Source organism: Leptodactylus fuscus, chromosome 1 (genome assembly GCF_031893055.1).
Source record: "Leptodactylus fuscus isolate aLepFus1 chromosome 1, aLepFus1.hap2, whole genome shotgun sequence".
Classification (NCBI taxonomy): Eukaryota; Metazoa; Chordata; class Amphibia; order Anura; family Leptodactylidae; genus Leptodactylus; species Leptodactylus fuscus.
In genome coordinates this window covers 34,040,668-34,055,520 of record NC_134265.1, presented here as the reverse complement: position 1 = coordinate 34,055,520, position 14,853 = coordinate 34,040,668, and the positions used below count along the sequence as shown (strand labels likewise).

The 14,853-nt window shown below is 43.2% G+C and overlaps 1 protein-coding gene across 1 annotated transcript in view; it reads right to left on the bottom strand.

Annotated features, from left to right (window-relative positions):
- Positions 1 to 13,725: 13,725 nt before the first annotated feature.
- The window catches only part of NDUFS4 (NADH:ubiquinone oxidoreductase subunit S4), a 108,979-nt gene continuing 107,851 nt past the window's right edge, over positions 13,726 to 14,853 (bottom strand). The window contains exon 5 of the mRNA XM_075269542.1: positions 13,726 to 13,944. Within this exon, the coding sequence (XP_075125643.1) occupies positions 13,841 to 13,944 (104 nt within the window). The 3' untranslated portion in view covers positions 13,726 to 13,840. The remainder of the gene's footprint in view (positions 13,945 to 14,853) is intronic.

The window sequence follows — 14,853 nt, the reverse complement described above, 5'->3', positions numbered from 1 at the left end:
GTGGGATGCCACAAAGAGGCCAAAAAGAGATGAGTATAAATGTTTTTTATTTTTATTTATTTTTTTTAACACCCCTGGGCCTCCACCGATTATACACTGTCTACCAATCAGTATTTGGACACCTGGGCTGGTAGAACCCAGCAGATGCTTCCTTACGGATGGTATTGATCCACACAATCCTCCCGGATGCCTGGTGTCACTCCTGGTGTATGTGAGCCATCGGTTGGGTGCGGTTTCTCTGGCCAGCACTCGTTGGTCTCTATCTCCCAGTTTCGGGGGTCTGCTGACTCGGGGCACATTCAGACTATCACTGTTCACCTTCCACTTTGTAATCACATAGGCCACTGTCCATTTTGGGTAATTCAGTTTGCTTGCTATGTCCCCTAAGGATCGACCATTTCTGTGGTACCCCACAATTACCCCTTTCTCGAAATCGGACACCTCTGCACTTCGTGGCATCTTGCATGCGGCTAATGCCAATGCTGTTTCCTATTTAACGTCGGAAGGCGTGACGTACATCACGACCGCAGATATCTTCATTTGCATGGGTGTCCACATACTTATTGGTAGAGAGTGTATTCTGGGTCTACTGGTCGATTCATCTTCTTTGCCCTCTCCTGTGCGCTCTCTATTGCCTGTACTATCGGGGCCAGCAGACCAGATCATTGCAATAGTAAAGAAAGCCCCTGTAAAAAGGTAACCGCATGCAAACACATGGAAGGAGCTAAGACGAGGGTTGATGTGAGTGCTTATTCCGATCATGATTGTGAGAAGAAACCAGACGTGCAGCTCGGACAGAAACTGGCTCAGAAATAGGTAAAGCGTAAGGAACGTGGCTCAAAAAATGGGCTATTTTTGAAACTACATTGCTCTGTGAACCCTACTTTAAGAATTTTTAATGATTTTATTTTTAATTTCCCTTATCAGTATATGTACTATATCCTGCAATTTTCAAACTGGCCACCTAGCCTAATAATAGACTGACAGTTACGTTTACGTTTCTTCTTCTTCTGTGTCAGACTATGATTTTTAAAGTGCTGTGGAATATGTTGGCACTATATTAGTAAAAAATATTATTATTACTACCATGTAGGGACATCTTATTAGCAAAGGGATCCAGTATTAATGGAAGAGGAACTGCCCAAGTCAGAAAATGGTTCAGATTTATTTTATGGTAACTATTTTCTAAAGGAAACAACACACATCAGCAGAGATGAGATTAGTGGTCCTTACTGTGCCCCTTAAAACCATTTTTAGAGGGGCTTTATCAGCAAAATTATGCTGTATGAGCCCCACATATGCCTGAATAGCCTTTAAAAAGCCTATTCAGGCACCGCCAATCTTATTTTAACACCCCCCCCCCCCCGTTTTATAATAATACCCTAAAAATGAATATGCAAATTATACTTACCATGCACGTCATCTGCTGTCACACCTTCCTCTTCTTTCTTCTTCCAGCGACGCCCTCCTGTCCTGGCACTTTCCCGCCTTGATCTTCTGTTCTTCCGGCGGATTTGGTTCAAATCCCGCACGTGTGCAGTAGTGCTCCTTTGGACTGCGCATACTCCGGGCCATTTTTTTTTTTTTTTTTGTAGTTCTAAGTTCCCCTTAGAACTACGTGAGCGTACTGCGCTTGCGAACCTCTTCGAGGGGGGGTGGGGTGGTTTAAAGTAAGATTAGCAGTGCCTGAATAGCCTTTTTAAAGGCTATTCAGGCATATGTGGGCCTCATACAGCATAATTTTGGTGATAGAGCCCCTTCAAAAATGACAACCCATCCGGCAAAAAATAAGCTCTCACATGCTCAGGATGTTTTCTTATTGTATTCCACTAACTGAGATAGATTCCTAATTTGCTCTCTCCTTGGATTTGTAATATTCCAGATTGTGGAAGTATTTTTTTCTCTCCCTACATTTACAAAGCCAAAACTTTTTTTTAAATTTTCTATCAATGTAGCCAAATGAGGGGCTTGATTTGGAAGGACAAGTTTTATTTTTCACTGGCACCTTTTTTTTTTTTTTTTAGAGTACATGGATCAAATGTTATTATATTTTTCACCTTTCCTTGTGTGCAATAAATAAAATGTTACCGCTATTCTTTAAATTAGTACAAGCTAAATGCAACCAACTTTATTTAGTTTTTTATTATTATTATTACTCCTTTTGCAGAATAAAAATACTAAAACATTTTTGTATCTCTATATTCTGAGAGCCACACATTTCTACTGTTTCCACTAGTATGGCTGTGTAAAAGCTTGTGGTTTGGGGGTTATTTGAAATGATTAATGGTACCATTTTGGGGTACGCAGAATTTTTTAATTGCTTTAGATTTCATTTTTGGAGGTGAGGTGACCATAAAACAGCAATTTAATAGTATTTTTTAATAGTAATTTAATAGTATAAAATTGACCAAAGCAACTAAGAGGTTAAAGGGAGCTCAAGACTACCAAAATTCATTTTACACCCCTTATATTTTGTTCTAGGATCTTTTAGTGACAGTCAACTTATCTTTTTGTGTGAAGTGCTATCTTAATGGCAAGAAAATGAACTCTAAACCCCTTGCAGATGACCGTATGAATGGTCAATATGCTATCTGAGTTTTTCCCAGATAGCACACTGATCCATTTATTTCTATGGGCCTATACACATGACTGTGATGGACATGGTTACGTCTGCGGGACGACAGTCCGGGCTACAAATTATGGAACAGATCCTTTTCCCATCCAATTTTGTGGCCCTTCGGGGCCACAGAAGCACGGCCAGCACACAGGTGATATTTGTGTGTCACCCGCGTGCCTCCCATGCTGTTCATTCACAGCCACCGATTAGTACATGGTTGTGTGCAACCGGCTTTAATCTGCACTCAAATGAGCTGTTCAGTGAACCAGGGGCATGGCATTAGAGATGAGCGAACACTAAAATGTTCGGGGTTCGAAATCCGATTCGAACAGCCGCACACTGTTCGACTGTTCGAACGGGTTTCGAACCTCATTATAGTCTATGGGGGGAAATGCTCGTTTCAGGGGTAGGCAACATTCGATCAAATTCTACTTACCAAGTCCATGAGTGAGGGTCGGGCTGGATTCTTCTCCCTGCGCAGCATCTCCGCATCCTCTTCCGGCCTTGAATTCACTCTGCCAGGCATCGGGCCTGGGCACAGCCAACTGCGCATGTCCGCACTACAAGCGGACATGTGCAGTCGGCGGCTCTGCCCAGGCCCGATGCCTGGCAGAGTGAATGCAGAGCTGGAAGAGGACGCGAGACGCTGTGCAGTGAGACTTCTAAAGGTAAGAGAAGAACCAGCGTTGATTGGCAATGTATAGCATTCTGCCAATCAACGCTGGTTCTGCATCGAATCTTAACTTCGAACAGCGAGTGGTACTCGACTGAGTACAAGTATTTCGAATACCGTAGTATTTGATCGAACACCTACTCGGTCGAGTACTACTCGCTCATCTCTACATGGCATGTGTCTGTCTAAACATCAATGTTCACCCTGTGCTCACAACATTAGGACCTGCCAATTGTTATCAGTGACTAGCAGAATTACCCAACTTCACATAGGTCTATTTCCTTTCTTTTTGTGTATGGTTAATGGGGTTATCCAGCTTCCAAAAATTATCTACAAGTCCAAATTGTTCCTTTGATGGCATATACATAACAGTGATACAAGGAGCAGCAAGTAAAATAAAGCCAGTGAAACTACATTTCCCACTCTTCCCTGCAAAGAAATCACAGGTAAAAATTCACTCTCACACCTGAGGACATGTGCTGCTGTGATATTTTGCTTGCTGACTGAACTGCTCACAGGGAGAGGTTGTGAGCTTGTAAACAAAACAACTTGTAAATAAATCAGATAAATGGTGTTGAATTTAAACGTTTAAAAGTTTTTTGTATGCATACAATAATGAATATGTCAAAGACAGTAAGTCTAAGAGTGCTAAGAGGTAGGTGGCCTAAAACCTTTAAAGACACCTGCTTTATCTGTGTTAAATTTGGTGCAGATTGTATGTATGTATGTGTGTGTATATATATATATATATATATATATATATATATATATATATATATATATATGTATATTAGCAGGAGGACCCGGCTTCGCACGGGTATATTACATTTTTTGTATGTCTAGTGGCCCCATAAGAAATGTCCAATTTTGCACTGGTGTATTTTGTATGTTGTTTGTGTGTGTCTATAAGCGTCACATGATCATGTGTATCTCATTTTGGATATCAGTAAAAAAAAAACTGTGATCTGTTGTTATGGATACCTGGAGTAAAGCTGTGTGTATGTGACCTTGTGTAACAGTGTCATCCACAGTGCCCTGCTTCTTTAAAGCTGACATAAAGCAGTGAAGAAAAATGGCTGGGTTGCTATGGAAACCTGGAGTAAAACTCTAATGTGTGGTACTCTGTGCAGAGCCGTCTATCTAATCCTCCAGTGTATGGTACTGTGTTCAGAGGCACGTATCTAATCCTCCCTGTGTGGTATTGTGTGAACAGGCGCGTATCTAATCCCCCGGTGTGTGGAACTGTGTGCAGATATGCATATCTAATCCTCTCCTATGTAGTACTGTATGTAAACGCACATATCTAATCCTCAGGCGTGTGGTACTGTCTGAAGATGTGCATATCTAATCCTCTGGCGTGTGGTCCTGTTTGAAGATACGCATATCTAATCATCTGGCGTGTGGTACTGTGTGCAGAGGCAAGTATCTAATCCTCCTCCGTGTGGTATTGTGTGCAGTGGCGTGTATCTATTCCTCCAGTGTGTCGAATTGTGTTAAGACGCGCATATCTAATCCTCTGGCATGTTGTACTGTGTGCAGATGCGCATATCTAATCCTCCCCTGTGTGCTATTGTGTGAAGAGGCGCTTATCTAATCCTCCGGCAAGTGAAACTGTGTGCAGACGTGCGTATCTAATCTGGCGTGTGGTACTGTGTACTCAGATGCGTATGTAATTCTCCGGCGTGTGGTATCCTGCTCCATGTGGTACTGTGTGCAGACATAGGTATCTAATCCTCACCTATGTAGTATTGTGTGCATTGGCGCGTATATAATCCTCCGGCATGTGGTATTGTGAGGAGAGGTGCATATCTAATCCTCTGGCGTTTGGTACTGTGTGCAGAGGCATGTATCTAATCCTCCCCCGTGTGGTATTGTGTGCAGTGGCGTGTATCGAATCCTTCGGTGTGTGGTATTGTGTGAAGACTCATGTATCCATTCCCGCGGCAGGTGGTAATGTGTGCAGACGTGTGTATCTAATCCTATGGGATGTGGTACTGTGTACAGACGCATGTATCCAATTCCCCGGTGTGTGGTACTGTGTGCAGACTCACGTATCTAATACTACGGCATATGGTACTATGTGCAGATGTGTGTTTCTAATCCTCTGGCGTGTGAAACTGTGTGCAGATGTGCGTATCCAATCCTCTGGTGTGTGGTACTGTGTGCAGATGCGTGTATCTAATGCTCCCCGTGTGGTACTGTGTGTAGACTCACGTATCTAATCCTCTGGCGATGGTACTGTGTGAAGACATCCCGTGTGGTATTGTGTGAAGAGGTGCGTATCTAATCCTCCCCCATGTGGTACTTTGTGCAGACACACGTATCTAATCCTTCAGAGTTTGGAACTGTGTGCAGACGCACATATTGAATCCTCGGACGTGTGGTAATGTGTGCAGACGCACGTATCTAATCCTCCCGTGTGGTATTGTGTGAAGAGGCGCGTTTCTAATCCTATGGCGTGTGGAACTGTGTGCAGATGCTTCTATCTAATCCTATGGCGTGTACAACTGTGTGCAGACGCACGTATCTAATCGTACGGTATGTGGTACTGTGTGAAGACATGCATATCTAATCCTCCGGTATGTTGAACTCTGTGCAGATGTGCGTATCTAATCCTCCCCTGTGTGGTATTGTGTGAAGAGGGGCATATCTGATCCTCCCCTGTGTGGTATTGTGTGAAGAGGTGCGTATCTAATCCTCCCCCATGTGGCACTTTGTGCAGACAGACGTATCTAATCCTTCAGCGTGTGGAACTGTGTGCAAACGAGCCGATCTAATCCTCTGGTGTGTGGAACTGTGTGCAGATGCCCGTATCAAATCCTCTGGCATGTGTTACTGCGTGCAGACGCATGTATCCAATCCCCCGGCGTGTGGTACTGTGTGCAAACGCGTGTATCTAATCCTTCGGCATGTAGAACTGTGTGCAGACACATGTATCTAATCCTTCAGTGTGTGGAACTGTGTGCAGATGCATGTATCTAATCCTCTGGTGTGTGATACTGTGTGCTGATCTGTGTATCTAATCCTCTGATGCGTGTATCTCAGTTTGGATATCAGTGTTGGATTGCGCATGTGGCGTGACCGTGTGTATTGCAGTTGGAACATGAGTGAAAGACTTGCAGGTTTGTATTGGCTAAGGGGGTGTGTGGGGGAGTGGCATTGTGTTGGGAATGCTGTATCTCAGCAACGGTATTTCCGAGCGAGTTACCTGAAGTATTTCTGTACCAAATTTGGTGAAGATCGGTCCAGTCGTTTGGTCGCACATAAAGAACAGACAGACAGAGACAAGAATTAATTTTTATAAGATAGAGAGATATATACACACACACACACTTATATACTAGTAGAAGGACCCAGCTTCGCATGGGTATACTTTTGCTTGTGTAGTAGCCCCATAAGAATTGGCACTGGTCTATTTTATGTTATTTGTGTCATTTAAATATGTTTCATTTGTTAAGAATGCTGACATTCAGTATAGTAGTCTAGTATAGTTACAGTCTATTTATGGCTGTGATGTTATGGAAAACTGGTAAATAAAATTTGAAGTTATAATGGCTGATACATGTCACACAACTGAATATTTAAGAACCTGTGAACTGCTATTGACTAATAGAGGTTCTAATTAGCTTGCTTGCTATGGAAACCTGGTGTAAAGCTGTGTGTATGTCAAGACTGAAGAACCTTTGACTTTCCATTGATCCATAAGTGTCATGTGATCATGTGTGAGTTTGGATATGAGTGAAAAACCTACAATTGGTTATTATGGAAACCTGGAGTAAAGCTGTGTGTATGTCACCATCTGTAATAGTGTAATCTACAGTGTTTTGCACCTTTAAAGCTGATCTACAGCAGTGAAGAAAAATTGCTGGGTTATTATGGAAAACCTGGAGTAAAGCTGTGTGCATGTGGAGAATAAATGCCTGCAAACGTCTATTGATTGATACTGGACATGTGACCATAGGTATGGCAGTTGGAATATGAGTGAAAGACTTGCAGGCTTCTATTGGCTAATGCAGGTCATTTTTTGGGAATACTGTATCTCAGGAATGGTACGTCCTAGAGAGCTGAGACCCAGTCTGAAACCTTCCCGGACACCTGGTGTACCTGTGTGCCAAATTTGGTGAAGATTGGTCCAGATGTTTGGTCGTGCATAAAGAACACACATACACACACATAAGATTTGGGTATTGGTTGGCTTCCTTTACACAGCCTGTACTGCAGCAGGGTGTCAGCAGTATACACCTGCTGCCAATGGCAGCACCAGGACATAAATGTATGTCACAGTATGGGAAGGGGTTAAAGGTATAATATTTACCAGTCACATTTGTGGTTGCTGAATTCCTGAAATAACTCACCTGCCTTCTAAATGACATTTCTCACATTTTTGAGGACTTGATCACCTTATCACTTGTATCATCCAGACACCCACAACCTCTTCTCCCCCAAGTCGTCCACTGACATTTAATGGATATCTCGTATGTGACTCATCGTGGTGACAGGAGGAGAAGGGAATGAAACATGAAGGAACAACTTACTGCACTAAACAGTCTTGGTAAACCTAGTGACTAAGGTTCATGGGAAGGAGTGTTGCGGCATAGCAACTGGTCAGAGAGGGCGCCCACAGTGAGTGGGGTTCCTGATATAAGAATGGATTAAAGAACAAGGCTTCATCCACATGTTTGAGTGTGCCAGCCCTGGGGACCTTCTGTTAAAAATAGAGCTGCTCCGTTCAATTGGAACAGAACGGATTGGAAGCCTCCATACAGATAAGTGCGCAACGTAACGTAGTCAGAAGTCGCTCCGAGTGTCATCCGACTGCAAAATCGGCCCCTACTCCAATGCACACTTATCTGCGTGCATGGGGTCTAAAGATGGATAATTGCTGATGCGAAGGGATTGCAACTCGGGACACGTTCTGCTACTTTATGCATCCTTTGATGATTGTTATTGCTGGTTATGTTGCACAGTCATGCTAAATTTTGCTTTCTAGGCTCGGACAGACATAGAAGTAGTAACCCTTCACATTCCCGTCTCAGAGCCAAGATTGACTGGGAAGGTTTAAGATGTATTGTTTATGGGTAGATGGTGGGCGGCAGGGGCGCCTTCTGGGTGGTATATATAGTTTCAATCACAAATATTGAATTCCAATTGCAAATTTGGCTTATTAGCTAAATTTACAAACTTTTTGCTGTTTGCAAAAAATAAAACAAGAAAGAACAAGTAACTAAGCAAACAACAAATGGTTTCTCCAAAGTCAACACAAAATGCCACTTTGGATGGTTATTGCCGTCTCTGAATTGAATCCATCATAAGAGAACACTTTCGTATGTTCGAAATATGGCCAAGCCAATAGAGTGATCCAAAACCTGAAGAGGTCATTGCCTCGCGCAAGCAAAGAAAAGGATTCAGAGATCGTAAAGGTGCAGAACATTCCTACAGACATGGAAGCCGTGTTCACAAGTTCAAAGTTAAAGGAACATTGACTACCTGGACATAGCAGAAAGAAGAAGCGATCACTGGCCGCCACCAGATTCCTGAAGAGACAGGTGGCCAAAAAAATCTTCAAGTGACTACAAAAGATCTGCAAGCAAGATTTGGTGGCGGTAGGCACGGAGGTTCCAAATTTGCATAACAAGACACAAAATGTTTCTTCGCCAGAATTCTAAGACATACACCTCTATTGCTCCAAAAGGCATAAGAAGTCTAAGTTGGGTGGTGGTGGGGAAACGGTGCGACCACTAAATAGACACGGGACAACTTTTTTACATAGAACATCTTACGTACAGTAGTTTACATCTGACATGAGAAGCTGACAGCTAAGTATGGCCATACGTGTGACATGCGGGAGACCATAAAATAGCAGGTCTATGACCGTTATGGGGCCACAGGAAACCCATATGATGTAGGATTCGGTCCCTCCCCTGCATGGTGTATAGATGGGGCACAGCTTTAAATCCGCCATTTATATGTCACCAATCCTTCAAGAATTATGGAGGTAGAGCACCCAAGACTTCTGGAGAAACTGTTGTGGAACAGGATATTCCTCTGATGTTAATAGGGGGAACTTTAACTGTGAAGGTAGACCATGTCTATTCTTATTTTTATACATGCTTTATACTGCTTAAGAAATTATATTTTTCTTTGTGCAACGTTTATACATTAAGATGGCGCCCGTATCCAGTACCGCACCCAGATGCTGACGCACACAATCGTCATGTGGTTTACAAGAAAGACAGTATCATTTCTCGGGAAATCGAAATCTAAGAGATGTTGAAAACTTAAGAGCCAATGACTGATCGCCAGTGTATTCGGATACAAGACGTATATGCTTACAGCCTGCCGTTATCTTATCTTTCTTGCATTCCTGTATAAAAACTGTAACTTCCTCAATAAACCTCAGTTCTGTGTGAGCAGCTAGAGCGCCCAGTTGCATGGACTGAGATGAAAACTGACTCAGTGTGTCAGAGTCTATCTTAATCAGCGCGCACATGCATGATTGATTTGGAGCAGGTGACTGACCACTGAAAGTGACCCGTATTCTGGCAGAGGTCACTACCTCAACCTAACAACGTGATGAATAAGTGACAGTAAAGTGTTACGGAATATGTTGGCACTATAGGAATGAAATTATTGTCAGAGCCGAGTGTGCATAAGGGTTCCAGTGCACCCTCGGCTCTGCTACATCTGATGGGCTGACCGGCATACGGTGTAGTTGAGCAGAACTGGCTCAACACTGCTAAGTCTCTGCATACCCATAGGAATGCATTGGCCAGCCTTCGGCCAATCAGCTCTGTCTCAGCCGGAGGAGGCGGAGTCTAAGGTCGGACCTGAATGGAGACTGGTGTGGAGCGATCTTAGACTCCACCTCCTCCAGCAGAGCCAGCGCTGATTGGTCGAATTCCGTACTCTGGCCAATCAGCGCTGTCCAATGCATTCCTATGGGAAAAAGTTTATGTCACAAAAATCACAATTACACACCCGATAGAGCCCCAAAAAGTTATTTTTAATAACATTCCTACCTAAATAAAGGTTATCCCTAGCTATCCCTGTCTCATAGTCACAAAGTTCACATTCTCATATGACCCGGATTTGAAATCCACTATTTCCACTATAGTCTAAAATGGGGGTCACCTGATTTCGGCAGCCAATGACTTTTTCCGATTTTTTTCAATGCCTCCGGTGTCGTAGTTCCTGTCCCACCTCCCCTGTGCTGTTATTGGTGCAAAAAAAGCGCCAGGGAAGGTGGGAGGGGAATCAAATTTTTTTGGAGTTTGCCACGTGATGTTCGATTTGAATCGAACACATCGAACAGCCTGATATCCGATCGAACATGTGTTTGATAGAACACTGTTCGCTCATCTCTAATAGTAAACCTAAGGAAGAGGACTCGGGAACCATGCACATAACAGAGTGATCTGTCCAAGAGGGCTTCAGTCACTGGTCACCTAAAACTCAGATTCCCTAAGACATATGCAAAGAGGCCTTACAATTATGAACTGAAGTGGAGACTCATCATCTGGAAGTAAACTCTCCTGGTAGCTCCTGGTAGGAGGACAAGCGTATCCAGCAGTCACACACACCAAAACAGGTTAATAGTCAATGCATGTTTCGGAAGCAGCAATATTATGAAGAGTGAGTGCTTTTCATCAGCTACAAGCCAAGGGATAGGCTAGTCACTCAAATGTCAGACAAATTAGGGGCACTTAGAGAGGTCTATTCTGAGCCTAATGCCTCTAGGGTGTAGTATACAGTATGTCAAATGCTCGCGTTAAACCAGGACAGATATAGTCTGGGAGCCCCATTTTCTTGGATGAATTGCAGCACATGGTAGAAGCCATAGCGAATGCCAAGGATTCAGGATGACTTACTAATAGGTGAAGGAGTATGAGGAGGAATTACTTCGGCCCTTGCTGAATAAGGTCCGGGATAGGGGAGTTTACCTGTAGATCTTGCACTGGTGGTTGTTATGGTGGCCCTTGGCCAATTTGGACGGTTTTCAGAAGTTGACCATACATTGGTTGAAATCAGCAATTCTGCCATTTTAGGAGTTTAGGTCAATAATAAAGTGAATTTGTCAGTAAAAGACTATATTAGAATCAATTCAATATTCTAGACCTCACCCAAGTCGGTCTTGATATCCTTCTCACTTTCTCACGCGTAGGGTAGAATTACTCGCACATCTCTGGGCGAACACTGTGGTTTCTGTGGGGGCAGAGTCTGTATATGCTGTATGACATCCAGGGTTACCACCCACTTGGCAAGAATACCATAATTTGAATCAACCTTAAAAGGGCTTATATCTTTGGAATGGCTGAACAGATTTGGATAAACAAAACACCAAAATGATCGGGTTTCAGCAGACTAGAGGGGTGTCAGTACTACTTTTACAAAAAGTGATACATTTACTTTTGTACAATTTATAAATAATGTATTATACCTGTATTAAATTCTTGTATTACCATAAAATAATTCTAGAATATGTTTTTTTTGAGCCAGTGTTATGCTTCTCATCTGTTATTTGTCCTACAACATCAGGGATAAATTGACAACTGGGTGCTATCAGTACTTTCTTATAAGTGCATAGACTGTTTAAGGACACGCCCCTGAGGAACAACACCATGCAGGGTTCTGAGAAAAAGTCTTATTGAATTGTTACAACATGGCAAATTCAAGTAGACGTCAGTCTCTGTGTGGCTATGACCGGTACTGCAGCTCAGGCTTTTTCATGTGACTGCGACAGTACTTAAAACCACCACATTGGCTAAAGAGGTGCTGTGCTAATGGCAGTACAGCAACTTCTGTGGCTCTTTCTGCTAACTGTGGTGGTAGCGGACGTTCAACCACACACGGATACCTACCATAAGGTTAAATAATATGCGGACCTCCTTGGTGGAAAAAAGTAACTCGTTCTAGTGCCACCTTTTGGAAGGTCTTAGCTCCCTATAGATTAATGTATGTTTTGGTTTTTTTTTTTTATAAAACTTAAGGGCATAATCTGGGAATAATAGCAAAGACAGAATACCTCCTCCACAAGGAATAGAGAGCCTTCCACAGACAGCTGTTTCAACAGGGTACTGGCTGACAATGTAAGGGGTCTAGAGAGGAGTCAGAAGGGGTACCATGTTTCATTAGGGAGAGATGGTACAGGGACTTATTGGAACTTGCTTGCCCTGCTAAAAATTCTAGGTAAGGAATATGCAAATAAGACCTAGATTATGCTATTCGGGTTTATGAGAAAACAGGCATTGATCTATAAGGAGCTGTCTTCTAAAAGGTGGCGCTAGAGCAAGTTTCTTTTTTCCAGTAAGGAGGTCATGTTTGCATATTTCTTACCAGGGCATGAATGGTCTGGGTAAGGAATATGATATAAGACCTAGATTACGCTATTCGGGTTTATGAGAAAACAGGCATTGATCTATAAGGAGCTGTCTTCTAAAAGGTGGCGCTAGAGCAAGTTTCTTTTTTCCAGTAAGGAGGTCATGTTTGCATATTTCTTACCAGGGCATGAATGGTCTGGGTAAGGAATATGCATAGAAGACCTAGATTATGCTATTCGGGTTTATGAAAAAAACAGGCATTGATCTATAGAGAGCTGTCTTCCAAAAGATGGGGCTAGAGCAAGTTCCTTTTTTTCTACCATGGAGGTCATGTTTGAATATATCTTACCAGGGCATGAATGGTCTAAGGTCTCATGCACACAATGGAGTTGCGGGTTGAAGGAGGTTTGACGTTTTTACTAAAAGGCAAACACATTGCCTTCTGCCCCCCACTGATTTCAGTAGGGGGTTCTGTTGTTACAGAACAAAATAGAACCTCATCTATAATTATCAGAGCCCCCCCTCAGGGGAGACTTGAGTTGCACACTCGGTCATGTACATAAAGCCTAATATGTCTCTCCCCCTTCTATACCGTAAGAATACAGGTTATACCTTGGAAGACCACTTTAAGTCCAGCATGATTTATTGCGTTCACACAACAAAGCCTCAGGGTCATGTATACTGTATCCGTCCCAGTATAAAATAGTTGTCAGAGCTTTTATCCCACATCTTGTACATATCTGTAAATGCCTCTCGTGCTGTTCAGAAGCGATTTCCAGTATACTACCCTATAAAATCAATCTCATCCCTGATGACAATGAAGAGAACAGAGGCGCACTGACATTGTCTGTACAAAGTGAGGGAAAGGAAATCTAAGAGCCGACTACAGGAGCGAGAACAAAGCAAGAATGTCTCTTGATGGATTAGCGAATGTCTATGAAAATACTGTCACATTGCTGAGCGCTGCAGCTGATTTGGACTCTGCTATTACCGGACTTGGCGTTCAGCGGTTTCCTAGAGCTATGAACTCCCCTTAAATCGCCTCTAAATATAGATAAATTTATCAAAGGCTCAATTGGAAACTTCAAAAACATTTTAAACAGACGCCACAAGATGTGTTTGTAGTTTAAAGGTCATATTTATTAGGAGATTAAGAGTTGTATTATACCGGGGCTATAAATACAGCGCAGCTGACTTCGCTCACAGTCAGACTTACGGACGGCCAATAACAATTCATTTTGTGGATACCCTGGTCCGCTTGTTCCAAGAAAAGTTTGCTCCATAAGACTTGGATTTTGGCTTTGGAATCCTCTTCTCGTCAAGCTCATAACTCCATCCTATAAAAATGACATATAACTAGAGCTTGATTAGACGTAAACACGGCGAACAGAAACTAAACATAGAAAATTACCAGTCAGCGACAATTTTTTCCCCCCGCTGGTGCACGTGGCTCGGGCATCAAAGGGACATTTATATACATGAAGACGTAAACACGAGAGACGAGCGCGGGGAGTGGGAGATAAATTGTTTTCTTATTGTGCCAGATGAAGCGCACGGGCAGCAGGACGCATCAAATTCAAGGGACGGGATGATACAAAACGTAACCGAATTTTCTAGTTTTAAGGGGTTGTCTGGGAATTATAGGGGTGGCTGGGAAGGGTGTAAAACAAACAAAAAGTCACCTATCCAAGGCTCTGTTGTCCAGTCTTGGTCCTCTTTCCCTTACACGTAAGGAAGGACTCATCAGGCTGGAAGCAGAGAGACTCACGTTCCTATAGGGCCGTGATGGCAAACCTATGGCACGCGTACCAGAGGTGGCACTCAGAGCCCTCTCTATAGGTACTCATCTGTGGAAAAGATTATATTGTGTGGGGGCCACTGTGCAGCACATTATACTGTGTGGTGGCCACTGTGGAGCAGATTGTACTGTGTGGTGGCCACTGTGGAGCAGATTGTACTGTGTGGGTGCAACTGTGGAGCAGATTGTACTGTGTGGGTGCAACTGTGGAGCAGATTGTACTGTGTGGGGGCCACTGTGGAGCAGATTATACTGTGTGGGGCCACTGTGGAGCAGATTACACTGTGTGGGGCCACTGTGGAGCAGATTACACTGTGTGTGGGGGCACTGTGGAGCAGATTGTACTGTGTGGGTGCAACTGTGGAGCAGATTGTACTGTGTGGGTGCAACTGTGGAGCAGATTGTACTGTGCGGGTGCAACTGTGGAGCAGATTGTACTGTGTGGGGG